General features: G+C 36.4%; 1 protein-coding gene across 2 annotated transcripts in view; it reads left to right on the forward strand.

The window, feature by feature from the left end:
* Positions 1-27,797, forward strand: part of REDIC1 (regulator of DNA class I crossover intermediates 1) — a 101,447-nt gene that overhangs the window by 58,629 nt on the left and 15,021 nt on the right. For both annotated transcript variants that reach the window (XM_077953861.1, XM_015151447.3), the window contains 5 exons: positions 1,197-1,729; positions 2,006-2,075; positions 3,427-3,487; positions 11,555-11,618; positions 27,402-27,484. In XM_077953861.1, coding sequence (XP_077809987.1) covers positions 1,197-1,729; positions 2,006-2,075; positions 3,427-3,487; positions 11,555-11,618; positions 27,402-27,484 — 811 coding nt within the window. The remainder of the gene's footprint in view (positions 1-1,196; positions 1,730-2,005; positions 2,076-3,426; positions 3,488-11,554; positions 11,619-27,401; positions 27,485-27,797) is intronic.

Genomic DNA, 27,797 nt, shown 5'->3' on the forward strand with positions numbered 1-27,797 from the left:
AATAAAAAAGATTTACATTTATAGTGTGCTTAATATCTTATAAAGTACACTTACCTCTATTCTTTTATGTAGAGTAACAGATATTTTCCTTATGTTAATGGTGTATATTAGTGCATAGTATATACTATGTCTTTTGGTATAGCAAAATAACGTCATTCTGTTTAAAACACCAGTAAGGCCCTCATTGAGAAACAATGTTGGATCATGAGCTGTGAACATTCATGGGTAAAACATTAATTTCTCTCTTTAACAACAAACTGAGCTCTTTTATCTCTCTGTTGCCAATACATGGCCTAGTACCTGAAACAGAGTAGGTGATCATCAAATATTTCATAAATAACTTAAAAATAAGACTGGAAATCAGAGTTTTAGCAATCTCTGTGTGTGTGTGTGTGTTTGTGTGTGTGTGTGTGTGTGTGTGTGTGTGTGTGTGTGTGTTTTCTAAGTTTTTTGATACCTCCAACCTCTGGAACAACTCACTTCCAAATAAATTTGTAGATAGTCACTGATAATAAAATAAGAACCATCTTGATTTGTAATTATTTTCCATGATAGCTTTGATTCTTGTACACAAATTGGACTTAACCTAGAATTATTATTTCTGCATTAGAATAGAACTTACAAGCTATCTAATTCATCAAATTAGTTTTTATCTAATTCTCCTTATCTCTTGGTTTTATTACTTATATACACATTTGTATTTATATTGCTTTTCCTTGGGAACTTTATAATTGTTTTTATATCCATATTAGGTTGAAAAATATGTTATAATGTCTCATAACTATTTGATTTTATATTTTAACATTGATGATAAATTTTCTCTGCACAGTCTTCAAAACATCTTTCTCTGGTTAAATGGAACAGCAGTGACATATAATCGTTGTCTAGTTTATTCTTTAGATTTTATTACAGAAGATATACTATAGGTTGGTCATGTTTTAATTAAACCACATGCTAACATTTCATGTTGTAATAAAAAACTGACTGTAGATTATTTTTATACTCAATAAGTCATTAGAAGAGCACATTAGACAAATTTTCACCCAAAGCAATATTATTTATTTAAATATAAAAATAAAAACATGGTCTAGGTAAATGTTAGTAGCAACTCAATATGTCCTCTAAGAATTGAAAGTAAGTGTTTCTAAATGCAAATAATCCTGCTTTTCTTGCTAAATATGTTTTTGTTTTTCCAGAAGTCTAGGAAATAGGAATTTACTTACTAAATGCCCTACTGTAATTATGGATGAAGATTGTAGAAGCATGGATGAAATAGGACAGTCAGACTACATTACTGAAAAACACTCCATACAGCATATTTGGAGGAAAAATGGAAAGAAAGTTTCAAATTTTCTTGAAGATGTGAACCAGTCTACTCCTAACTTTCTATCAGAGAATTCTGACTCTTTTGTTAGTCAAAATATGATCAATGTATTAAACATAGATCAGCAAAAGATAAAGAAAACATTTAACAAGTGTGATTATGATAGTATGGGAGATATTTGTGTAGCCACTCATTCTGATAAAAACCGTGTCACTGACAGATGCATTAGAAACATTTTTACAGTTCCAGAGTTGACTTTTAGTAATTCAACTTTGAATAAAACAAGTTATCCAGAAAAATGTCAGCCAAACAAGAAGAATCAGAGAGAGTACAATAAAAATGAAAGAAACGATCTTAGTACATCTTTTGAGAACGATTACTACCCAAGCAGCTCTGAAAGAAAAGGTTGGTATTGTACATGGAAAATGTAATTACATATTCTTTTTTCTTTCAGTTTTAGTACATATATTTGTATATCTATATACGCACACATCTATATATTTGTATGTGTGTTTATATGTTTGGAAGAAAATGAAACCAAAAATAGAATGGCTTCCTATCATATAACATTGTGGACCAGTGGTTTTCCTCTGTACATGTCATGTTAATATTCTTTGAATTAAAAAAATGAAAATAGACTATGCTAAATTTTTAACTCAGTGCATACTTTTATTTTTTAAGGAAAACTTGAAAATGATTACCAAGAGAGGACACCACAGAAAAGTATTCAGAAATATCCAGCAAACTCTATGTAAGTTTTTAGGGAAATCTGGGGAATATAAATCAGGAACTAGTATGATGCATGATGAAGGTTGAATTGATGCAAAGTGAGGTAGGCGTATTGCCATCTGAGGGTGGGCAGGCAACTTGTCTCAAAGCAGTCTTACCAGGAGTCGTAGTGTTGATAGTATCACCCCAGTTGAGAGTGTGGTGCTCATATTTACCAGCTCCCAAATACTTTCTTATCTGAATATTAGTGTTGATTAGGTTTGAGGAAATTGACTTAATGCATCCAAGAAACTCATATCTGCCAGAATATCAATTTATTAACTTAAAGTAATAAATAGAAAGGGAACATGTATAGGAAGTCTGACATGAAAAAGCATGTTTTCTTACTTTTAGACAGCTCTCAATGGGAAGGTTTCTTGCTTGGTTGGTATAGGATCACTACAGGGAGTGATAGAATTCAGATGTTAGTGGCATAAGGAAGCATATCAGCAGTTTATAGGACAGTGTACATTTTAGGGATAGAGCACTCTCCTCATTGCCAACATTTACCTCTCAGAGACTCCATGTTTTCTCTGTGTTCAAGATTACAATCTCCTCTACCCATACATTGAAAACAATTATGTTACACCAGATTTTTCTTTCTCTTCTTGCAGCTGGTGTACAAAATGTTCTGAATTTAAGGAGATTTTTACACTCATCCATTATGTGTTGATATTAAATTTATTCCTTAGAGTTTGGAAGCTGCCTTCCAGACTTTTGTGAATACTGGCCTGCAATTATAAGTAACTAAAGAAAACTTTATTTTAGCTACTAGTTTCTGAATAGTCCTAACTTTCTTGGTAATAATTGCAATTTAGACAAATCTTTCTGATTGGAAATCGTGAACTAGAATAAATTTTTATTTTGGAAATGATTTCTTGTGGAGTTATTAAAAATATTGATTGATAAAAAGATGTAATTTTAGTGGGATTGGCACATACACATTAATTAAAACATAGATTTACAAAACATTTCATAAAATTGACAACTTTGTATCTTTGTTGTTAAATCTCCCAATATCTAGAAATTTATGAGTGAAAAAATCATGTTAGGCCTTGAGTTTTAAATGTACCTTATGAAAGCAATTTAGAACATGGTTCTCAATCCTGACTGCAGGTCCAGATTACTTGAGGGAGTGATTTTAAACTATAGAATACCAAGTTTGACCTGCACATAATAGGTGGGCTCTTTGGCCTGGAGCTTATGAATCTTTATTTTTAAGAAAGCTTCCCATATAATTCCGATCTGAAGCCAAGTTTGGGAACTCTAATTTAGAACATTAATTCCCAGAGGGAATACAACAAACTTTAATACTGTGTATTTATAATCCTTAGGGGAAATATACCTTCAGAAGAATTGCACTATAAGCAGTCATGGGACTTTGGACTTGATGAGGTAAAGCACAGTCTCACATTATGTTCTCAATTAAGTCAGTTTGTATTACCATATCGTATTACTGTATTTAGCGTTCACTTTGATTTAAGGTTTGCATTTATTCATTAATTTTTTGGGATGGACTCTTTGTCTTACACTTTTTTATTCTGAGGAAATTATATTTTAGATCTAGAAATAAAAACACGTTTTCAGAGACTGTTACATGCTTTATTTGAGACAAAACAATCTTGAGGACATTTTAAACACATTTTTTAAGTATTACAAAATTTCTGTATTAGTTCATTCTTGCATTGCTATAAAGAAATACCTAAGACTGGGCAATTTATAAAGAAAAGAGGTTTAGTTGGCTCATGGTTCTGCAGGCTATACAGGAAGCATGATGATGGCATCTGATTGGTTTCTGGGGCGGCCTCAGGAAACTTTTAATTATGGCAGAAGGCAAAGGGGAAACAAGGAGTCTCACATGGCAGCAACAGGAACAAGAGAGAATGAGTAGGGAGGTGCCACAGACTTTTAAATGACCAGATCACAGGAGAACAAACTCACTAGCATGAGGACAGCACCAAGAGGGATGGTGCTAAACCATTCAAGAGAAATTGCTGCCCTGCCATGATCCAGTCACCTCCCACCAAGCCCCACCTGCAACACTCAGGATTATAATTTGACATGAGATTTGGCAGGGGGAGAGATCCAAACCATATCTTTCCACCCACAGCCCCCCAAATCTCATGTCCTTCTCACATTGCAAAATAAAATCATGCATTTCCAACAGTTCTCCAAAGTCTTAACTCATCCCAGCATTAGCTCAAAAGTTCAAAGTCTCACCTGATACAAGGCAAGTCCCTTCCAGCTATGAGCCTGTAAAATCAAAAACAAGGTAGTTACTTCCAGGATTCAATGGCGGTACAAGCATTGGGTAGATATTTACATTCCAAAAGGGAGAAATAGGCCAGAAGAAAGGGGCTATAGGCCCCATGCTAGTCTGAAACTCAACAGGGCAGCCATAAGTCTTAAAGCTCCAAAATAATTTCCCTTGGCTATATATCTCACATCCAGACACACTGGTATAAGAGGTGGATTCCAAAAGCCTTGGGCAGCCCCGCCTCTGTGGTTTTGAAAGGTTCAGCCCCTGTGGCTGCTTTTGTGGGCTGGTGCTGAGTGCCTGTGGCTTTTCCAGGAGTTAGGTGCAAGCTGATGGTGTATCTACCATTCCAGGGTCTGAAGGATGGTGGTCCTCTTCTCATGGCTCCACTAGGCAGTGCCCCATTGGGGACTATGTGGGAGGGCTCAATCCCACATTGCCCCTCCACTCTGCCCTAGTAGGGGTTATCCATGAGAGCTCCACCTGTGCAACAGACTTCTGCCTGAACATCTAGGCTTTTCCGTACATCCTGTGAAATCTAGGTGGAGTCTCTCAAGCCTTAAATCTTACACTCTGTGTACCCACAGGCTTAACACCACATGGAAGGATCAAGGCTTACAGCTTGCATCCTGTGAAGCAGCAGACTGAGCTGTACCTGGGCCCCTTTGAGCCATGGCTGGAGCTGGAGTGACTGGGATACAGGGAGCAGTGTTCTGAGGCTGCACAGAGCAGCAGGGCCCTGAGCCTGGCCCAGGAAACCATTCTTCCCTCCTAGGCCTTCAGGCATGTGATAGGAGGGGCTGCCATGAAGGTCTCTGAAATGCCATTGAGACCTTCTCCCCATTGTCTTGGCTATTAGCACTTAGCTCGTTTTTACTTATGCAAATTTCTGCAGCCTGCTTAAATTCCTTCCTGGAAAATGGGCTTTTATTTTCTACCACATGGCCAGGCTGCAAATTTTCCAAACTTTTATGCTCTGCTTCCCTTTTAAATATAAGTTCCAGTTTTTTTTAACATTTCTTTGCTCACGCATATGAACATAGGCTGTTCATATAAAGCAGCTGGTCCATGTCTTGAATGCTTTGCTGCTTAGAAATTTCTTCTGCCAGATATCCTAAATTAATCACCTTCAAGTTCAGAGTTCCACAGATCCCTAGGGCAGGGGCACAATACTGCCAAGTTCTTTGCTAACACATAACAAAAGTGACCTTTGCTCCAGTTCCCAATAAGTTCCTCATTTCTATCTGAGACCTCCTCAGCCTGAACTTCACTATCAATATCACTACCAGCATTTTCAGCCTTTTTTGTTATAACCATTCACCTACCAGTCTTTACGAAGTTCCAAACTTTCCCTTATTTTCTTCTTGTCTTCTTCTGAGCCTGCCACATTCTTCCAACTTCTGCCCATTACCGAGTTCCAAAATTCCTTTCACATTTTCATGTATCTTTATATCAAAACTCCACTCCTGGTACCAATTTTCTGTATTAGTCTGTTCTCACATTGCTATAAAGAAATACCTGAGACTGGGTAATTTATAAAGAAAAGAGATTTACTTGGCTCACGGTTTCACATGCTGTATAGGAAGCAGGATTGTGGCATCAGATTGACTTCTGGGGAAACCTCAGGAAATAACAGTTATGGTGGAAGGTGAAGTGGGTGTGAAGCATCTCAAATAGCAAAAGCAGGAGCAAGAGAGAGTGAGGCGGGAGGTGCCACACACTTTTAACCAACCAGATCTCATGAGAACAGACTTCACTATTGTAAAGGAAGTACCAAGGGAGATGGTACAAAACCATTCAGGAGAAACTATTTCCCATGATTCAGTCACCTCCCACCAGGTCCCATCTCCAACACTGGGGATTATAATTCAACATGAGATTTGCTGGGGGGCATCCAAAGATCCAAACCATATCATCTTTCAACATGAAAATGCTTTAGGTTTCAATCTACTACATAATTTTATATTTGCCATACTATTGAAATATCTATAAACACTGGTTATGTAATATTATAATCCCTTTGCCATCATAAGGTTGTAATTTTTACAATAGTGCTAGGAACTTTATGTAGTTTATTTCTAATCTATAGGAGCCTGAGTTGCTAAAGTCTTCACAGCAAAAGAGATTGAAATTTAGAGAGATTAGATAACTTGTTTGAGGTCACACTCTCAAGCTAAGATTCAACTATCTGTCTTATCTGATTTGATATTTTCAGCTATACTGTTTTCCCTTTTTTCTTCAATAAATATTTATTGAGCTATATCATGAATTCATATACACTTATTGAATGTTTCCTGTGTGCTAGACACTGGGGATAAAATGGTGCTTTGTTCTCAAGATTATATTCTGTTTGCACTAGACTCTGCAAGGTACAGAGATGAAAGGACATGGAACCCGTCTTTAAGAAGTCTTCATCTAGGCCGGGCGCGGTGGCTCAAGCCTGTAATCCCAGCACTTTGGGAGGCCGAGACGGGTGGATCACGAGGTCAGGAGATCGAGACCATCCTGGCTAACACGGTGAAACCCCGTCTCTACTAAAAAATACAAAAAAAAAAAAAAACTAGCCGGGCGAGGTGGCGGGCGTCTGTAGTCCCAGCTACTCGGGAGGCTGAGGCAGGAGAATGGCGTGAACCCGGGAGGCGGAGCTTGAGGTGAGCTGAGATCTCGCCACTGCACTCCAGCCTGGGTGACAGAGCAAGACTCCGTCTCAAAAGAAAAAAAAAAAGAAGTCTTCATCTAATGGCTAGTCAGAAAGAGACAAAAATATAATACATTTAGATCAACTGCTTGAATTTTGTTTTGGGTTATTAGTAAAAGACACTTCTAAGTTTCATCTGTAAACAGGAGGAAGATGTGATGGAGGAGGTAACTTTTGAGCACTGTATCAATAAGTTGTTTACCAAATGGTCAAATTGTGAAGAAGGAGCAACATAGATAAACTAAGATGTCAGAGTACAGCCTGTTTTAGAAATTTCAAGTACCTTGTTTCATTCTAGTTATTGTTATAGCTACTATTTATAATACTAATGATAAGAGGCGCAGGAGTGGCCTAGGTAATTCTGGACAATACAAAGAGGCAGGTCATAAATGGCCTTGTATGATATATAACAGTTTAATTCTTGATTGTTGGTTTTTTTTTTTTTGAGACGGAGTTTTGCTCTTTTTGCCCAGGCTGGAGTGCAATGGCACGATCTCAGCTCACCACAACCTCTGCCTCCTGGGTTCAAGCGATTCTCCTGCCTCAGCCTCCTGAGTAGCTGGGATTACAGACATGTGCCACCATGCCTGGCTAATTTTGTATTTTTAGTAGAGACGGGGTTTCTCCATGTTGGTCAGGCAGGTCTTAAACTCCCAACCTCAGGTAATCCACCCGCCTCGGCCTCCCAAAGTGCTGGGATTATAGGCGTGAGCCACCGCGCCCGGCCAATTCTTGATTGTTAAACAGAGATCCACTAAACAAATTTTAGCAGAGGAATATGATGATGTCAGAGTAATAAAAAAGTTGACTCTAGCAACAATGAGGAGGGATTTGATAAGTGGAACAACTCAAGTTAGGGGAAGAAATAATGAGAGCTTGAAGTTTTATAATAGCAGTAAGGATGAAAGTGAGAGAAGAGAAGATTAGCTCTAGAATTGATAGTACTTGGTGATTGGTGATTAGTTAAGGAAGAAGGAAGAAATTGAGGAAGACCTAGATTTATTTATGATTTGAGTAAATGGGTAGTTGATGGGATTGTGCTACTGAACGAGATTGAAACCATAGGAGGAGGTGGCAGGAAAGGTTAACTCCATCAAAATTCATGTACCCTTTTTTTGTAGAATGTACCCTTTTTAATAGAATAGAGCTACCACTGTGAAATGGCTTCCCAGCCAAGGAACATGTTTCCTAACCATCCGTCCATGTACATGTGGCCATATGGCTAGATCTCACTAATGAAATATTAGGAAAAGTGATGTGCATCATTTTAGGTCAAGGCTTATAAGAAAAGGGAATTATTTTTCCATGCTGTCTTTCTTTTGATGGCTAGATGGTAGTGAGGCCCCAAGGGATAATGGAGCCACAAGATGGAAAGGACTGGGTCTCTGAATCACTACATGGAGGCAAATTGCCTGCTTACCAGAAACACTCACTTTAGATTATTACACAAGAGAGAAATGATTGTGTTTGGCATTATACATTTTGTAATATACTTTTTAAAAACAATACCTAACATCACTCTGATTCAGAGGAGGAGCAGATTTCTGAGAGAGAGAAATTTGACCCACTGAGCTCAAGTGAGGATCTTCTGAAAAACCTGTGATCTATGTGGAGATGTATAGTAGACAATTATATATACAGGGCTTGAGGTCAGAAGAGATTTTTTAGACTTTAATGAATAGGAGATAATTGACTACATCCAAGTGTATGATTCTCGAGAGAAAGTGTATAGAATAAGAAAAAAAATTGTCAAATTCCTGAGAAGGCACATTTCAGGTTGGAGGGTATGAAGTAGAAGAGGAACCAGAAAAGGAGGCTGAGAATGAGCTACTAGAGAGGTTTGAGGAGTACTAGTGTCATAGGAAAGAAAAAGGAGGAGAATGTGGTCAGTAGTGTTGGAAGCTGTCCTGTTATTCCTTTAAATAATTCATATTTTCCCAAATATGAATAATATAGATGTATCCTCCCAAAATATGAATTATCAACAAAATATAATACTTCAAAAACAAATTCTATTTGACTACACCTATGTCTAGAAAGCTGGCAGCTTGAATGTAGCTAGAACTAGTCAGAAAAGAAAAAAGTCCATTGGTGTAGCCCAAGGGGAATCAGGTGCTATGAGGAGTTCTTTGGGTAGAGCAGGTGTGGGGACTTTTACATTGTGATGCCTGGCCATGGCCAAAGGTGCGGTGGAACCCTGACTAAAATTAGGTTCTACCAGAGGGGCCAAGGCAGGAGTCACCAATGGGATGGAATGAAGGGGTAGGAGTAGAAAGAGGGCTGGGTTGCACCTGCCCATGGGTTAGGTAAAATTAAAACAGGTAGCTTCTGCTAAAGAAGAATTGATGAAGAGACATACAGGCTAAAACAAGCAAACAGAACAAGCCTCTTGAATGGGGACGTGTGTTGTTCTCAAGAGCCTTTAGTGGGAGTGGAAGAGAATAGGAAAGAACAAAGTGTTGGAGGAGTATAATTATTTAATTTTAAAGGTTTAGTAGAGGAATAAAGTTTAAATACAATTGTTAACATGGGAAGGTAATCACTAGAGAAGTGGAGCCGTGGTAGAACAAAATTCAAGAGTGATGATGTCACACTAGGAAACCTGATCAAGATGGGAAGAAATGAAATAGCAATTCTATATACAGTGTAAGGAATGAAACCCACTTAGCAATTAACATATTGAATATGAATAAATATATTGAACATGAATTCTTTTCAATATTCAAAGAATATCAAATTATGGAGAAAAAAATCAATATAGTTTACAAGCAGCGTATCTAGAATATAATAAAGGTTGAAAGCAAACAGATAGCAATATACATACATTAAGAAAACATATATACTATTGGAGCAAAGACCATATAAATGCAATAAAAAGCCCATTCGGAAAAGAGAAAAATAGGAGATGCAGATTTTCTGATCCACAGCAACTATAAAATCCTGCTGGGTATGCGTTGTGAAGGCTTGCCATCCTGGAGGATGGAGGACGTTCGTGAATAACTTAGTGTCTTGTCCTTTGGGAAGATCTTTGCTGTCCTTCTCAAACAGATCTGAAGTAGGTATTGGAGTGCAGACCTGCCTTGGGGTCTCCATAGCTTTCTTGAAAGTTTTGTGTTCTTGTTGCAAGGGGGTTGAATGTGTCATTAGTTGAAGAGAAAAGGTTTTTAAATGATAAGATAGAGGGGTTAGGGAAGGGGCTCTGCTTCATGTAGTTATTCAGGCCCTAAACTGGTGGCTTCCAGTTTATTGTCACCAGAGAGCAGAGGGGAAAAGGAAGTGGAGGATTGTGGGGAAGATTTTTATGGACCAGGACCGGCAGTAGTATACATTACTTCTGCCTATGACCAGAACTTAAGTAACATGTCTAAACTAATTCCAAGGGAGGTTGGGAAATACAGTCTAGCTGTATGTCCAAGAAAAAGGGAGTCAGGTTTGGGAAGCAGCTAGACAGTTTCTCCTTTATTCTATATATCTAAAATTCTATATCCTACTAACAGAGAATATATAGAAAAAAATTTTTATAAGCCCATGGTACATTTGCAAACATAATTCATATAGTAAGCCATAAAGAAAATCTAAGAAATTTATCTAAGGAGAGATTCATAGGTACATTCTCTAATCAAAATTTGATAAAATTGAAATCAACTAAAAAGAGATACTTAACTTCCCTTAACATCCTGGAAATAAAGAAACACTCAGGGTTTCTTTGCTTTGTTTGAGAAAGGAAATGAAAATAAAGTACAAATACATAGAAAGTGATGGAAACCAAAACCAAAGGTGTGTTCTATAGAAATTTATACCTCTAAGAGCTTTTATTATTTAAAAAACCTGAAAACAAATGACTGATGATCTAACTTAGGAAATTAAATAAAGAATAACAAATTTCCAAATTGCCTTAGTATGTTTGTCTTTGTTCAGCTGCATTTACTATGATTATCTGAAGCTTTTCCTTTTTCTCAGTAATTCATTTCTTGGCAAGTGTCTCTTCTGTTGCTTGTCGTTTTAAAACCAATTTAAATTTCATTTTATTGTTCACCACAGGCTAATTTTTCTTTGTGATTTAAAAATAAACCATGTTGGCCGGGCGCGGTGGCTCAAGCCTGTAATCCCAGCACTGTGGGAGGCCAAAGCGGGTGGATCACGAGGTCAGGAGATCAAGACCATCATGGCTAACATGATGAAACCCCGTCTCTACTAAAAAAAAAAAATAAAACATTAGCCGGGCGTGGTGGCAGGCGCCTGTAGTCCCAGCTACTTGGGGGGCTGTGGCAGGAGAATGGCGTGAATCCAGGAGGCGGAGCTTGCAGTGAGCCGAGATGGTGCCACTGCACTCCAGCCTGGGGACAGAGCGAGACTCCATCTCAAAAAAAAAAAAGAAAAAAAAAGTTGAACTGAAGTAATGTAAAAGAAAAGTACTATAAAATGAATTGGTGGTGTAAATAGGGTAGATATAAGTGAATATTATTATGTATACTTAGGAATTGTTAACATTTTGGTTTTCTCCTAGATTCTGATGGAAGAAGGAGGAATATGCTCTTTAAAAAGCAGGCCAACATCTACTGAGAAAATCTGTCAGTATAACTGTATAAGTTAATTTTACTCTATTTTAAAAACTAACAATTAAATAGAAATCAGTTAAATTTGAAGTGATTTTTTGGCTGTTTGCCAACAAATATATATCATGGATATTTTAGTACTGCTAATGCAATTGACTCTTTAAAATTACTTTTATATTTTTTTAAATATACATAATGAGTACATTAATGTATATGTACAGTTTAGCAAATAAGAATAAAACAGATAACCCTCATACTCACTAGGTAGCTTAAGAAATAATACATAATACTTCTGAAGATTTCTTGTTTTGTATTTCATATCCTGCCCTCTAGAGGTAACTATTTCCTTGAATTTGTTTTTTGTTATAACACAGACTTTTTAGTTGCTTTATTTTGAACTTTCTAGATATTGATCCAACTCTATATATTTTTCTGCAACTTGCTTTTTTTTCCACTCAGTATTATATTTTGTGGTTCACCTGCTTTGATACTTGTAGATTTAGTACATTTATTATTTTTCCTGCTATACAGCATTCTATTGTATGAATATATCACAATTTATGTATCTTCTAACAATGGATATTTAGGTGGTTTTGAATATTTTGCTTACGTTGTTTCGAATATTTTCCGACGAAGAACAATGCTACTTGGACTATTATTGACATTTTTCCTTGCACACATGTATAAAAATTTCTCTAGGATATATTTCTAGGAGTAGAATTGCTAGTTCATATGGTATGCACTTCTTTGCATCTTCAAGGTAATGCAAAATTATTTTCCTAAATGGTTATGCCAGTTGTACCCCTCTTAGCAATGCGTAAGAGTCTTAGTTGTTACATGTTTTCACCAACAGTATCTCAGTCTTTTATCATTACTGGTAATCTGATAGCTCATTGTAGTTCTAATTTATATTTCTCTGACTACTAATTAGGTTAACTGGCCATCGATGTTTCATTTGTGAAATGTCATTTGCTCATGTTCCTTTTCTGAAGTTTGGTTTTCTTTATGGGATGTGTCTTTTATATGTCTATATCTTCTATATATATTTTATGTGTCCTGGATACTGACTGCTTGTAGGCTTGTGTGTAGCAAATACTTCATATTTGAGTAATCTTTTAATTCTATACTGTCTTTTTACAGACAGAAGTTTCATGTTGATCTGGTACTCTTTTAGGTATTCTGTGATAGCATAGTCCTTCATGTTATCTAGTCTGATGGAATACCTTGAAACTTTTTATAATTTAATTTTTTGAATATGTAAAATACTAGTCTGGTTTCTGTCCTTATCGTCCCTGCCCTATTTCCTTCTGCAACATGAGTATTTTTTTTTTTTTTTTTTTTTTTTGCTGCTTTCTGGTTTCTCATTCCAGTCCATTTAAAAAAAAAAAATCCCAAAAATATATAAACACATACATAACCATGAGTCTTAGTTTCCTGCCTTTCTCATTCTAAATGTAATATAGAATATTTTATAAAAGAATTAAGTGAATTCATTTATTTAATAAAATATCCTATAGATTCCTCTGTGTTAGTGCTAGGTATTTCTTCATCCTTTACGTATGACCATTTAGTAGTCCATTACATGCATGAACTGTAGTTTTTTCAGTCAATGCCCTATTGATGGACATTTGGGCTATTTCCAGTATATTTTTCTTACAAATACTGTTTAAGTAAACAACTTTGTGCAATGTTTCTTGTTTGTGAAAGTACATTTTCAGGGTAATTTCTGGGAGGGACATTGTTGAGTTGAAGGAGAAATATGCTGGTATTTGATAGATATTGCTGAATTTCAATTTTGATATATGTATATTTCCAAGTTCCTTGTGTCACCATTTGGCAATTCCATTAGCAGTGTATATTTTATTCCACAGCCTCACCAACAGGGATTGTGGTCAAATTTAGGAATTTTGCTGAGTCTCGCAGGGGGATGGACAGATAGAAGTTTTTGTTTGCACTTCGCTATGTGTGAAGTTGAGCATCTTTAAAAAATGTTCATTGGCTATTTGCGATTCTTTTTCTGTGAATTCTCCGTTCACATCTTTTGCCCCCTTGGGTTTTGGCATTTTTTTCCTTGATATTTAAGAGATCTTTAAGAGATATTAAGAGATCTTTAAATATTAACAAGATGTAGATGAGGGGTGAAACAAGATGGCGGAATAGAAGACACCACCCACAAGCACACCAATTTAACAACTCTCTACACACAAAAAACACCTTCCTAAGAACTGTGTAAGAGCACTCATAGTACCTGGTTTTAACTTCGCATCACTGAAAGAGGCACTGAACAAGTAGGAAAAATAGTCTTGAGTCACTGACGCCACCCTTCCCCCATTCCCTGGGAGTGGGACACAGTGCGGAGAGTGATTCTTTGTACTGGGGAGAGGGACAGTCAGTGTAGCAATTTTGAGGCATTGAACTCAGTGCTGTGTTGTAACAGAAAGCAAAACTGGACCAAACTCAGCTGATGTCTACCCATGGAGAGAGTATTTAAACTAGCCCTAGCCAGAGGGGAATTGCTGATGCTTGTGGTCAATACTTGAGTTTGCATAAGCCCTCCTATTATGGGCTAAAGTGCTCTGGTGCTCTAAGTAAATTTGAAAGGCAGTCTAGGCCACAAGGACTACAACTCCTAGGTGAGTCCTAGTGCTGAACTAGGGCCAGAGACTGTGGACTGGGGATGGCATGTGTTCTATTGAATCACCAGTTGGGGCAGCTAAGGGAGTATGGCAGTCACCCCTCCCTTAACCCAGACCACTCAGCTTGCAGCTCCAAAACAGACCCCTTCCTTCTGCTTGAGGAGAGGAGAGGGAAGAGTGGGGAGGACTTTGTCTTACATCCTGCATACCAGATTAGCCACAGTAAGATAGGGCACAGGTCAGAGTCATGATGTCCCCTTTCCAGGCCCTAGCTCCAAGATGACATTTCTGGACACTCTTTGGGCAAGAAGGACACCTATATCCTTGAAGGGAAGGACCCAATCCTGGCAGGATTCATCACCTGCTAACTGAGGAGCCTGGGGCCCTGAATAACCATCAGTGATATCCAGGGACTGCATTGAGGGCCTTGGGTGAGACTCTGAGACTTGGTGGCATCAGGTGAGTCTCAGTACATTTCCAGCTGTGATGGCTATAGGACAAGACTCTTCACTTGAGAAAAGCAGAGAGAAAAGTAAAGGGGACTTTGTCTTGCATCTTAGGTACCAGCACAGCCATGGGGGTAGAATACCAAGTAGGCTCTTGGGGTCCCCAATTCCAGGACTTGGCTCTTGGATTCCAGGACTTGGCTCTTGGATGGCATTTCTGGACCTGCCCTGGACCAGAGGGGGAGTCCACTGTGCTGAGGGGTGACTCCCAGCTAGGCATCATTCACCACAAGCTGACTGAAGAACCCTTGGGTCATAAGGGAACATCACTGGTACTCTGGCAGTACTCCCTGTAGGCCTGGGTTGTGATGGCCATGGGTTGAAGTTCGTCTGCCTTTGGAAAGGGAAGACTGGGAAGGACTGTGTCTTGTGGTTTGAATGTAAGCTCAGCCCCAGTAAAATAGAATACCAGGTAGGCTGCTAAGGTTTTTGACTGTAGTTCCTGGCTCCCAGTTCTGAGACAGCACTTCTGGATCCACCTGGGGCCTGGGGGAACTTGACATCCTGAAGGGAAGGACACAGACCTGGCCAGCTTTGCCACCCATGGATTGTAGAGCCCTAGGGCCTTGAGAAAGCATAGACAGTAGCCGGGTAGTGGTTACAGTGGACCTTGGTTGAGACCCAGTGCTGTGCTGGTTTAACATCTGACCAAGCACAGTCCTGATGGTCGTGGCGATGGGAGTGCTTATGTCACTCCACCCTGAGCTTCAGATGGCTCAGAACAGAGAGGGAGACTATTCATTTGGAAGAAAGTAAGGGCAGTGACAAGAGTCTCTGCTTGGTAATGCAGAAAATTTTCCCAGATATTGTCTAAGACAATCAAGGCAGTATGTCTACAAGTCTGCAAGAACCACAGCGTTGGGGTGCCCCTAAAGCAGATACAGCTTAGATCTTAACACCCAAGTCCTTTTTGAGTTCCTGGAAAGCATTCCCAAGATGGATGAGAACAAGCCCAGACTGTGAAGACTGCAATAAATAGCTAACTCTTCAATGCCCAGGTACAAATGAACATCTACAAGTAGCAAGACCATCCAGGAAAACGACTTCACCAGATGAACTAAATAACGCACCAAGGACCAACCTGGAGAAATGGACATATGTGACCTTTCAGACAGAGTATTAAAAATAGCTGTTTTGAGGAAAGTGAAATTCAAGATAACAAAGAGAAGGAATTCAGAAGTATATCAGACAAATTTAACAAAGAGATTGAAATAATTAAAAAGAATCAAGCGTAAATTCTGGATCTGAAAAATGCAATTGACATATTGAAGAATGCATTAGAATCTTAATAGTAGAATTGATCAAGCAGCACAAAGAATTAGTGAGCTTGAAGGCAGACAGTTTGAAAATACACAGTCAGAGGAGACGAAAGAAAAAAGAATAAAAAAGAATGAAGTATGCCTGCAGGATCTAGAAAATAGCTTCAAAAGGGCAAATCTAAAAGTAGTTATTGGCCTTTTACCTCCTAATCCTAGAGAAACATATCAATATCCAAGTATAAGAAGGTTGTAGAACACCTAGCAGATTTAACCCAATGAAGACCACCTCAAGGCATTTAGTAAACTCCTAAAGATCAAGGATAAAGAAAGGATTCTAAAAGTGGCAAGAGAAAAGAAACAAATAATATACAATGGAGCTATAATACGTCTGGGAGCAGACTTTGCAGTGGAAACCTTACAAGCCAGGAGAGAGTGGCATGACATATTTAAAGTGCCGAAGGAAAAAACCTTTTACCCTAAAATAGTATATCCAGCAAAAATATCCCTCAAACATGAAGTAGAAATAAAGACTTCCTAGACAAAGAAAAGCTGAGGGATTATCAATACCAGACCTGTTCTGCAAGAAAATGCTAAAACGAATACTTCAATCAGAAAGAAAAGAAAGTTAATGAGCAAGAAGAAATCATCTGAAGGTAAAAAACTCACTGATAATAATAAGTACACAGAAAAACAGAATATTATAACACTGTAAATGTGGTGTGCAAACTACTCATATCTGAAGTAGAAACACTAAATGATGAACTAATCAAAAATAGTAACTATATCAACTTTTCAAACCATAGAGTATATAATAAGATATATATAGAAACAACAGAAAGTTGAAAAGCAGGAGAATGAAGTTAAGGGGTAGAATTTTTACTAGTTTTCTTTTTGCTCATTTTTTATGCAAACAATTAAGTTGTTATCAGCTTAAAATCATGGGTTCTAAGATTGTATTTGCAAGCGTTATGATAAAATCATACAACAGATACACAAAAAATAAAAAGTGAGAAAATATATCACCAGAGAAAATCACCTTTACTAAAAGGAAGACAAGAAGGAAGGAAAGACGAGATGACCACAAAACAGCCAAAAAACAGATAACAAAATAGCAGCAGTAAGTCCTTACTTATCAATAATGACTTTGACTGTCAATGGATTAAACTCTCCAATCAAAAGATATAGAGTGGCTGAATAGATAAAAAATAAAACCCAATGATCTGTTGCCTATAAGAAACACATTTTACCTATAAAGACACACAGAGACAGAAAATAAAGGGATAGAAAAAGATATTCCAAGCCAATAGAAACCAAAAAAGAGCAAGAGTAGCTAAATGTATATTAGACAAAATAAATTTCAAGACAAAAATTATAAGAGACCAAAGAAGGTCATTATATAAACTCTGATGCAACTTAATGAAACTTAATCCCTAATGCAACAGTGTTAAGAGGTGAGACCATTAAAGAGGTAGTTAGGACATGAGGGCTCCACACTCGTGGAGGGGGCCAATTCAGAAAGAGGATATAACAATTTAAAATATATATGCACCCAACACTGAAGCACTCAGATATATAAAGCAAATATTATTAGAGTGAAGGAGGAAGAGATACACCCCCAATACAATAATAGTTGGAGACTTCAACATTCCTCTTTCAGCATTAGACAGATCTTCCAGAAAGAAAACAATGATGAAACACCAGACTTCATCTGTATTATAGATCAAATGGACCTAATAGATATTTACGTAACATTTCATCCAGTAGCTACAGAATAGACATTCTTTTCCTCAGCACATGGATCATTCTCAAAGATAGACATACGTTAGGCAACAAAACAAGTCTTAAAACATTTTTGAAAATTGAAATGATATCGAGTATCTTTTCTAACTACAATGGAATAAAACTAGAAATCAACAATGAGGAATTTTGGAAACTATACAAATACATGAAAATTAAACAATATGCACCTGAATGACCAGTGGGTCAATGAAGAAATTAAGAATGAAATTGAAAAATTCCTTGAAACAAATGATAATTGAAACACAATATACCAAAACCTGTGGGATACAGCAAAAGCAGTGCTAGGAGGGAAGTTTGTAGCTCTAAAAGCCTACATCAAAAAAGAAGAAAAACAACAAATAAACAACTTACCTATATATCTTAAAGAACTAGAAAAGCAAGAACAAACCAAACCCAAAATTAGTAGCAGAAAAGAAATAATAAAGACAAACAGAAATAAATGATATTGAAATGAAGCAAACAGTACAAAATATCAATGAAACAAAAAGTTGGTTTTTGAAAAATTAAACAAAATTGACAAACATTTAGCTAGACTAAGAAAAAGAGAGAAGATTTAAATAAAATCAGAGATGAAAAAGGAACATTATAGCTGATAACAAGAATCGAAAGGATCATTAGTGGCTACTGTGAATGACTACATGCCAATAAGTTGGAAAATATAGAAGAAATGGATAAATTCCTAGACACGCACAATCTACCAAGATTGAACCACGAAGAAATCCAAAACCTGAACAGTCCAATAATCAGGAACTAGATTGAAGTTGTAATAAAAAGTCTCCCAGGAAAGAAAAGCCTGGGACTTGAAGGCTTCACCACTAAATTCTACAAAACATGTAAAGAAGAACTAATACCAGTCCTACTAAAAATATTCTGAAAAATGGAGGAAGAGGGACTACTTCCAAACCCGTTCTATAAGGCAGTGTATTACCCTGATACCAAAACCGGACAAATACATCAAGAAAAGAAAACTACAGGTCAGTGTCTCTGATGAATGTTGATGCAAATATCTTCAACAAAATACTAGCAAATACAATTCAAAAGTACATTGAAAAGATTATTCATTATGACCAAGTGGGATTTATCCCTGGGATACAAGAATGGTTCAAGATACACAAATCAATCAATGTGATACATCATAACAGCAGAATGAAGGGCAAGAAACATATGAACATTTCAATTGATGCTGAAAAAGCATTTGATAAAAATTTAGCATCCCTTCATGATAAAAATCGTCAAAAAACCCTGAATATAGAAGGAACATAACTCAACATAATAACAGCCAGATATGATAGACCCACAGCTAGTATAGTACTTAATGGGGAAGAACTGAAAGGCTTTCATCTAAGATCTGGAACATGACAAATATGCCCACTTTCATTCTTATTCAACATAGTACTGGAAGTTCTATCTACAGCATGAGAAAAGAGAAAGAAATAAAGGGCATCCAACCTGGAAGAAAGAAGTCAAATTATCCTTGTTGGCCAATGATGTGGTCTTATATTTAGAAAAACCTAAAGACTCCATCAAAAACCTATTAGAATTGATAAACAAAATCAGTAAAGTTGCAGGAGGCAAAATCAACGTACAAAATTCAGTAGCATTTTTATATGCCAACAGTGAACAGTCTGAAAAAAATTTTTTTAAGTAGTTCCATTTACTGTAGCCACAAATAAAGTTAAGTACCTAGGAATTAACCAAAGAAGTGAAAGAGCTCAATAATAAAGACTGTAAAACACCGATGAAAGACACTGAAGAGGACACCAAAACATGGAAAGATGTTCCCTGTTCATGGATTAGAAGAATCAATATTGTTTATAATGTCCATACTACCTGAAGCAATCTACATATTCAATGCAATCCCTATCAAAATACGAATGACATTATTAACAGAAATTGAAAAACTAATCCCAAAATTTACATGGAACCATGAAAGACCAAGAATAGCTGAAGTTATCCTAAGCAAAAGAAACAAAACTGAAGGAATAGCATTACCTTACTTCAAATTATACTGCAGAATTATAGTAACCAAAACAGCATGGTACCAGCATAAAACAGACACATAGACCAATGGAACAGAATAGAGAACCCAGAAGCAATTCCACACATTTCCAATGAATTCATTTTTGATAGAGGTGCCAAGAACATGCACTGGGAAAAGACAGTCTCTTCAATGAATGTTGCAGGGAAAACTGGATATCTGTATGCAGAAGAATGAAACTAGACCCCTATCTCTCACCATGTACAAAAATCAAAGCAAAATGGATTAAAGACTTAAATCTAAGACCTTGAACTATGGAACTACCACAAGAAAACACTGAGGAAATTCCCCAGGACATTCGTTTGAGTAAAAATTTCTGGAATAATAACAAGCATAGGGAACCAAAGCAAAAATGGACAAATGGGATCACATCAAGTTAAAAAGCTTCTACACAATAAAGGAAACAATCAGTAAAGAGACAACCCATAATGGGAGAAAATATTTGCAAATTACCCATCTGGCAAGGGATTAATATAATATATAAGGAGTTTAAACAACTGTATAGAAAAAAAATCTAATAATCTCAAGAAGAAATAGGCCACATATTTGAATAGACATTTTTCAAAAGAGACATACACATGGAAGGGGCATGTGAAAAAGTACTCAACATCATTGATCATCAAAGAAATGCAAATCAAAAGTAAAGTGAGATATCATCTCATCTCGGTTAAAATGACATATCCCAAAGACAGGCAATAACAAACGCTGGTGAGGATATGGAGAGACGGAACCCTTATACACTATCGATGGTAACATTAATTAGTACAACCACTATGGAGAATAGTTTGGAGGTTCCTCAAAAAACTAGAAATAGAGCTACCATGTGATCAAGCAATCCCACTGCTGGATATATACCCAAAAGAAAGGAAATCAGTATATTAAAGAGATACCTGCACTCCCATGTTTGTTGCAGCACTGTTCGTGATAGCCAAGATTTGGAAGCAACCTAAGTGTCCATCACAAAATGAATCGCTAAAGAAAATGTGTTAATTAAACACAATCTAATAATCTAATTATATGTAATCTAATAATGATAATTATTGTTTTATAATGTTTAATTTCTTGAGAAGTTACACACCTCCTTTCATTTTTTTAAAAAGGTTTTTTTCTGGTTATTCTTGATTACTTTTTCATATAACCTTTAAAATCAACTTGCCTAACTCCAGAAAATATCATAAAAAAAGAATAATCCTGTCATTTGCAACAGCATGGATGGAACTGGAGGTTATTATGTTAAGTGAAACAAGCCAGGCCCAGAAAGACAACACATGTTCTCACTTATTTGTGGGATCTAAAAATCAAAGCAATTGAACTCATGGAAATAAGAGGGTAGAAGAATGGTTACTGGAGGCTAGAAAGGGTAGTGGTGGGGTTGGGAGGGTGGTGATGGTTAATGGGTACAAAAATTTTAATTAGAAAGAATGAATAAGACCTACTATTTGCTAGCACAGCAAGGTAGCTATAGTGAATAAAAAATGAATTGTACATTTTAAAATAACGAAAACAATATAATCAGATAACACAAAGGATGAATGCTTTAGGGGATGAATACCCCAGTTTTCATGTGATTATTATACATTGTATCCCTGTATCAAAACATCTCATATACCCCGTAAATATATGCACCTACTATGTATCCATAAAAATTAAAAAGTAAAAGCATGTATATTTTGATATGTGGCAAATGTTTTCCTCTAGTTTAATGTTGGTTTTTGATTTATTTTGTTTAGTCTTTGCATATAGTGTCTCTTGCTTTGCAGAAGGTTTATCTTCTTTATGTAGTTAAATTGATCAATTTTTTCTTTTATTTCTGGATTTAGACTCTCCAGACTCTCCACACTTCCAAGTTACAAAAGAACATACCATATTTTCTTCTAGTATTAGTATGCTTTTATATTTTTAAATTTAGTTCTTTAATCCATTTGGATTTTGAGTTGATTTAAGGCATGAGGTTTCTATCAGTCCAAGGTTTTGTTTGTTTGTTTGTTTTTGAGACGGAGTCTGGCTCTGTCGGCCAGGCTGGAGTGCAGTGGCGCAATCTCAGCTCACTGCAAGCTCCGCCTCCCAGGTTCACGCCATTCTTCTGCTACCACGCCTGGCTAATTTTTTACATTTTTTTAGTGGAGACGGAGTTTCACCATGTTAGCCAGGATGGCCGCGATCTCCTGACCTCGTGATCCCCCTGCCTCGTCCTCCCAAGGTGCTGGGATTACAGGCATGGGCCGCCGCGCCCAGCCAAGTTTTAAAAATACATCTTTTCCCTAGGTATTTGTGATACTACCTTTTTTATATAATAACTTTTCATATGTAGCTAACCTATTGTGTGGATTTCTTAATTGTTTCATTGATCTTTCCTAATCTTCATGTGCCAATACCATACCGCTTTTTAAAAATCATCTTTTTATAAATGTTTAATTTCTTGAAGAATTACATGCCTCTTTGCACTTTTTAAAAAGTTTTTTCTGGTTATTGTTGGATTGCTTTTTCATATAACGTTTAAAATCAACTTAAGTCCAAAAGAAAAGTTTTAATTTTTATTAGGAAACTGTTAACTGTGTTAGTTTAGTGTGAATTATTATCCTAATAATGTTGAGTAGTCTATCTAAGAACATAAGATGTCCTTTCATTAATTCAGTCTAGTTTTTATATTTAGTAGTTGCTTAAAATACCTTCAAGCACTTTCCTGAAGTCTTCCTCACATAGATTCTGCATGTTTCTTTTTAGATTTATCTGTAGTGCCTTCTGACACACACACACACACACACACAGCTACTTTAGCATGAATATATATCCTGTGTTTCTGTATTAAGTAAGATTCTGAATTTGGGGCTTAGGCTCGTGTGTGTGTGTGTGTGTGTGTTTTGCCAATAGCTTTTTTTTCTTGTGAGGTGTTTTTGATGAATCAGTAATTTGGGAGAAAGTGATTCTTAGCATCTATGGGATCTATGGGAATGATTATTAATTTTTATTCATATGTCTTTTTGCATTATTGTTGCAAAAAAGCATGCAACATAACATTTATCCTCTCAACAGTTTCCAGGTGTACAATACAATATTGTCAACCACATGCACATTGTTGTGTAACAGACCCTCGTCCTGTCTCTCACACTCCCTAAACAACAATTTCCTACTTGCCACTCTCCCCAGCCCCTGACCATTACCATTTTACCTTCTGTTTCTATATTCTACTTATATACCTAGTAGGTGAAATCATGTAGTATTTATCTTTTTTATAATGGCTTGTTTCACTTAACATAATGTCCTTAAGTTTCATCCACATTGTAGTATATAACAAGATTTCCTTCTTTTTCATTGCTGAATAGTATTCAATTGTATGCATATACCATATTTTCTTTATCCATTCTTTCATTGATTGTCATTTAGGTTGTTTCTGACTCTTGGCTATTGTGAATAATGCTGCAATGAACATAAGTATGCAAATATCTCTTCTAGGTCCTGCTTTCAGTTATTTTAGATATATATTCAGAAGTTATATTTCTGGATTATATAGTAGTTCTATTTTTATTTTTTTGAGAAATCTTCATACCATTTTCCGTAGTTGCTGCACCATTTTACATTCCCACCAGCAGTGCAGAAAGGTTCCAGTTTTTCTACATCCTTGCCAATATTTGTTATTTTTTGTTTTTTTCTGACAGTGGTCACCCTAAGAGGTGTGAGGTGATACTTCATTTTGATATAGATCTTTTTTTTTTTTTTTTTTGAGACGGAGTCTCACTCTGTCACCCAGGCTGGAGTGCAGTCGCCGGATCTCAGCTCAGTGCAAGCTCCGCCTCCCGGGTTTATGCCATTCTCCTGCCTCAGCCTCCTGAGTAGCTGGGACTACAGGCGCCCGCCACCTCGCCTGGCTAGTTTTTTGTATTTTTTTTTTTTTTCAGTAGAGACGGGGTTTCACTGTGTTAACCAGGATGGTCTCGATTCCTGACCTCGTGATCAGCCCGTCTCGGCCTCCCAAAGTGCTGGGATTACAGGCTTGAGCCACCGCGCCCGGCCCGATATAGATCTTTTTAAATGGTGAATTTTACTAATGGATTTTGTGATTTGGACCATCTTAGCATTCCTATAGTAAATTCCACCAAGTCCTGCTGTGTTGTGATTCTTTGCTCTTCTTTTTATTCTGTTCTTTTTAAAAATTTTAATACTTTTTTAGTGTAAGGTTTTCGTATTAGTATTCATAAGTGAGATTTTCCTGTAGAGAGAGAATGTGTGTATGTGTGTGCAATCTTTATCAGATTTTGATATTGATGTTATACCAGATACAGAAAAGTTTTTAAATGTACATACAGGCAAAAATCTTGGCTATTTGAAAGCCTTCTTGAAACTTGAATCTTTTGCTTCTTCTCTATCCCAATTTCACTGCTTTATTGCAGGTCATAATCACTTCACACCTAGATTATTCAGTTAATCATCTAACTGACTTGATTTCATTGTCTCACCTCTCTTTAATGCATCCTTAGGTAACATCATGGACAATCTAAAATGTACCTCCATTAATGTTTAGAAATATTTGCACATTCTTTTCCCTCTATCCCACATGTTAGTTTTTCATCTTGTCTCTGAAAATTGTTTATTCATCATTCAAAACCTATTCTTTATACTTGTGTTTTCTCTAAATTGTCACCAAATCTCTTTCCCTAGGGTTCATCACACTTAGCCGCCTACTACTTTTGTATCTTCTATGATGTCACATCTTATTTTGTGACTTAAAAAATGTGTATCTTTCTCCACTACAAGATTCTGAACACTTTGAGGGCTCTGACCTTGTGTCCCTAATAACTATCACAGTGCCTTACATAAAGTAGTTACTCAATAAGTGGTTTTTTTTTAAGTTTTTAAAAAATTTTTACCACAAATTATTGGGGTACAGGTGATATTTGGTTACATGAGAAAGTAGTGGTGATTTGTGAGACTTTGGTGCACCCATCACCCAAGCAGTAAACACTGCACCATATTTGTAGTCTTTTATCCCTCTCCCTCTTTCCACTCTTTCCCCCAAGTTCCCAAAGTCCATTGTATCATTCTTATGCCTTTGCATCTTCATATCATAGTTCCCACATATCAGTGAGAACATACGATGTTTGGTTTTCCATTCCTGAGTTATTTCACTTAGAATAATAGTTTCCAATCTCATCCAGGTCACTGCAAATACTGTTAATTCCTTCCTTTTTATGGCTGCATTTTTATTCCATCATATATATGTAAATACACACACACACACACACACACACACCCCCTGCAGTTTCTTCATCCACTCATTGATTGATGGGAGTTTGGGTTGGTTCCATGATTTTGCAATTGTGAAATGTGCTGCTATAAATGTGTGTGGAAGTATCTTTTTTGAATAATGACTTCTTTTCCTCTGGGTAGATACCCAGTAGTGGGACTCTGGACCAAATGGTAGCCCTACTTTTAATTCTTTAAGGAATTTCCACGCTGTTTTCCATAGCGGCTGTACTAGTTTACATTCCCACCAGCAACGTAGAAGTGTTCTCTGTTCACCAATCCCATGCCAACATCTACTGTTTTTTGATTTTTTGATTATGGCCATTCTTGCAGGAGTAAGGTGATATCACATTATGGTTTTGATTTGCATTTCCCCGATCATTAGTGATATTGAACATTTTTTCATGTGTTTGTTGGCCATTTGTATATCTTCTTTTGAGAATTGTCTATTCATGCCCTTAGCCCACTTTTTTATGAGATTGTTTGTTTTTTTCTTATTGATTTGAGTTCCTTGTAAATTCTGGATATAAGTCCTTTGTCAGATGTATAGATTGTGAAGATTTTCTCCCACTTTGTGGGTTGTCTGTTTACTCTCCTGACTGTTCCTTTTGCCGTGCAAAAGCTCTTTAGTTTAATTAGGTCCCAGCTATATATTTGTTTGATTGCATTTGCTTTTGGGTTCTTGGTCATGAAATCCTTGCCTAAGCCAATGTCTAGAAGGGTTTTTCCCGTGTTATCTTCTAGAATTTTTATAACTTCAGGTCTTAGGTTTAAGTCTGTAATCAATCTTGAGTTGATTTTTCTATAAGGTGAGAGATGAGGATCTCCTACATGTGGCTAGCCAATTATCCCAGCACCATTTGTTGAAAAGGGTATCTTTTCCCCACTTTATGTTTTCATTTGCTTTGTTGAAGATCAGTTGACTGTAAGTATTTGGGTTTATTTCCGGGTTCCCTATTCTGTTCCATTGGTCTATGTGCCTTTTTTATACCAGTATCATGCACATTCCATGTTCATGGATGGGTAGAATCAATATTGTGGAAATGACCATACTGCCAAAAGCAATCTATGAATTCAATGCAATCTCATCAAAATACCACCATCATTCTTCACAGAATTAGAAAAAACAACTCTAAAATCTATATGGAACCAAAAAAGAGCCCGCATAGCCAAAGCAAGACTAAACGAAAATAACAAATCTGAACACATCACACTACCTGATTTCAAACTATACTATAAGGCCATGGTCACCAAAACAAGTGTTTATTTGTACTTATTTTCATTTGCATGCCCTTTCCTGTACTGTTAAAGATGAGAACATTCATTCAGCAGACAAATTTCTTCCTTTCTGATGACTGTGGATTTACAGTACTTATGGACTGAATGAACCTTGTTGGTGAAATGAGGGTGAAATGCCCTTAAATTACGTTGTTAGTAGTAATATTCTACCCTTCATTTTTGTGCACTCTACTTTCTGTTGTCAGGGAGAAACCTGCTTTGTGGGGGTATAAATTTCCTTCTAGAATGATGAAATAAGGGTATCAGAGTTCAGCTAAGTTCTCTCTGCCTCTCAGTTGACTGAAGCTAGATTCTGTTACAGAGAGCATTAGTCCTGGCCTGAGGTGCTCATGGTTTATTGCATATAGGAGGGTATGTGATCTGGTATGTGTTGTTGTTTCATGTTCTGCAGCCTTTTGCTTCTCTTGATAGCAGACTCATTTTCATAAACAAGGTAACAGGAGTGGTTGAAGCTACGGTTGCTCTTTATCATTTATACATAGTAGGGATTCATGACCTACATCTCAATCCCATTTTAAAACTTTACTTGCAATTGTAAAATAGTAATATTAAGCAGATAATGAAAATTTATCAAACTGGATGCTTTGAATAGGTTTTATTCACAGCATTTGATTGCATAGTAAACTTTCATTTACTAGATTGGCAAATGTTTGATGCCTTAGGACTTAATAACTTGGTTTTTTCTTCCTTCCCTCAGGTTAACACTTTATTTGTTCATAAAATATAATTCACATGTTGGAAAAATCAATCCAAGTTTCTTTATTCTGTTTTCTTCACTTACATTATATACCCTTATTTCATTTGTAGCTACACATTTTTTAAGGGTAAAATAAACCCATAAATCCTGTCAGAATTGTAAGGTGCTAAATATCCACAATTTTAACTAATTTTGGTACATTTTAAAGTGTTGTATGTTGTTATCTAAATTTGTTTTATCAGCAGATATCTTCTACTTGGCATATGTATGTTGTAGAGTATTCATAAATACCATTATTCATGTATTAAACCTTTATTTTCAGCTCTTGATTCTGCACAGAGTAGTTGGTCTACCAGTTACTCTCCAAGACCAACCGACAGCTGTTTCAGTTCTAGTTCAGATGTGGTAAGTTATGCTTGTTTCACCTATTAATATATGTTATATTAATTAATAATTATTTGTTTTTCTCATAGTTTACCTTATAAAAATGTTGAGTCAAATAGTGTAAGTAAAAATTAATATAAACAAAAAAGTAAACAAAAATATATACAACTATTTAAAAATATACAAAAGAAAAATATAAACAAAAATGTAAAATAAAAATGTAAATGAGTACCATTCTTCACATTTGTAAAGATAATGCTTTTACTGCCATTTACAAAACACCTTTTATCCTTTTATCAGGATACTTTATATATATACACATATATATACACAT

The sequence above is a fragment of the Macaca mulatta genome, chromosome 11 (genome assembly GCF_049350105.2).
Source record: "Macaca mulatta isolate MMU2019108-1 chromosome 11, T2T-MMU8v2.0, whole genome shotgun sequence".
NCBI lineage: Eukaryota > Metazoa > Chordata > Mammalia > Primates > Cercopithecidae > Macaca > Macaca mulatta.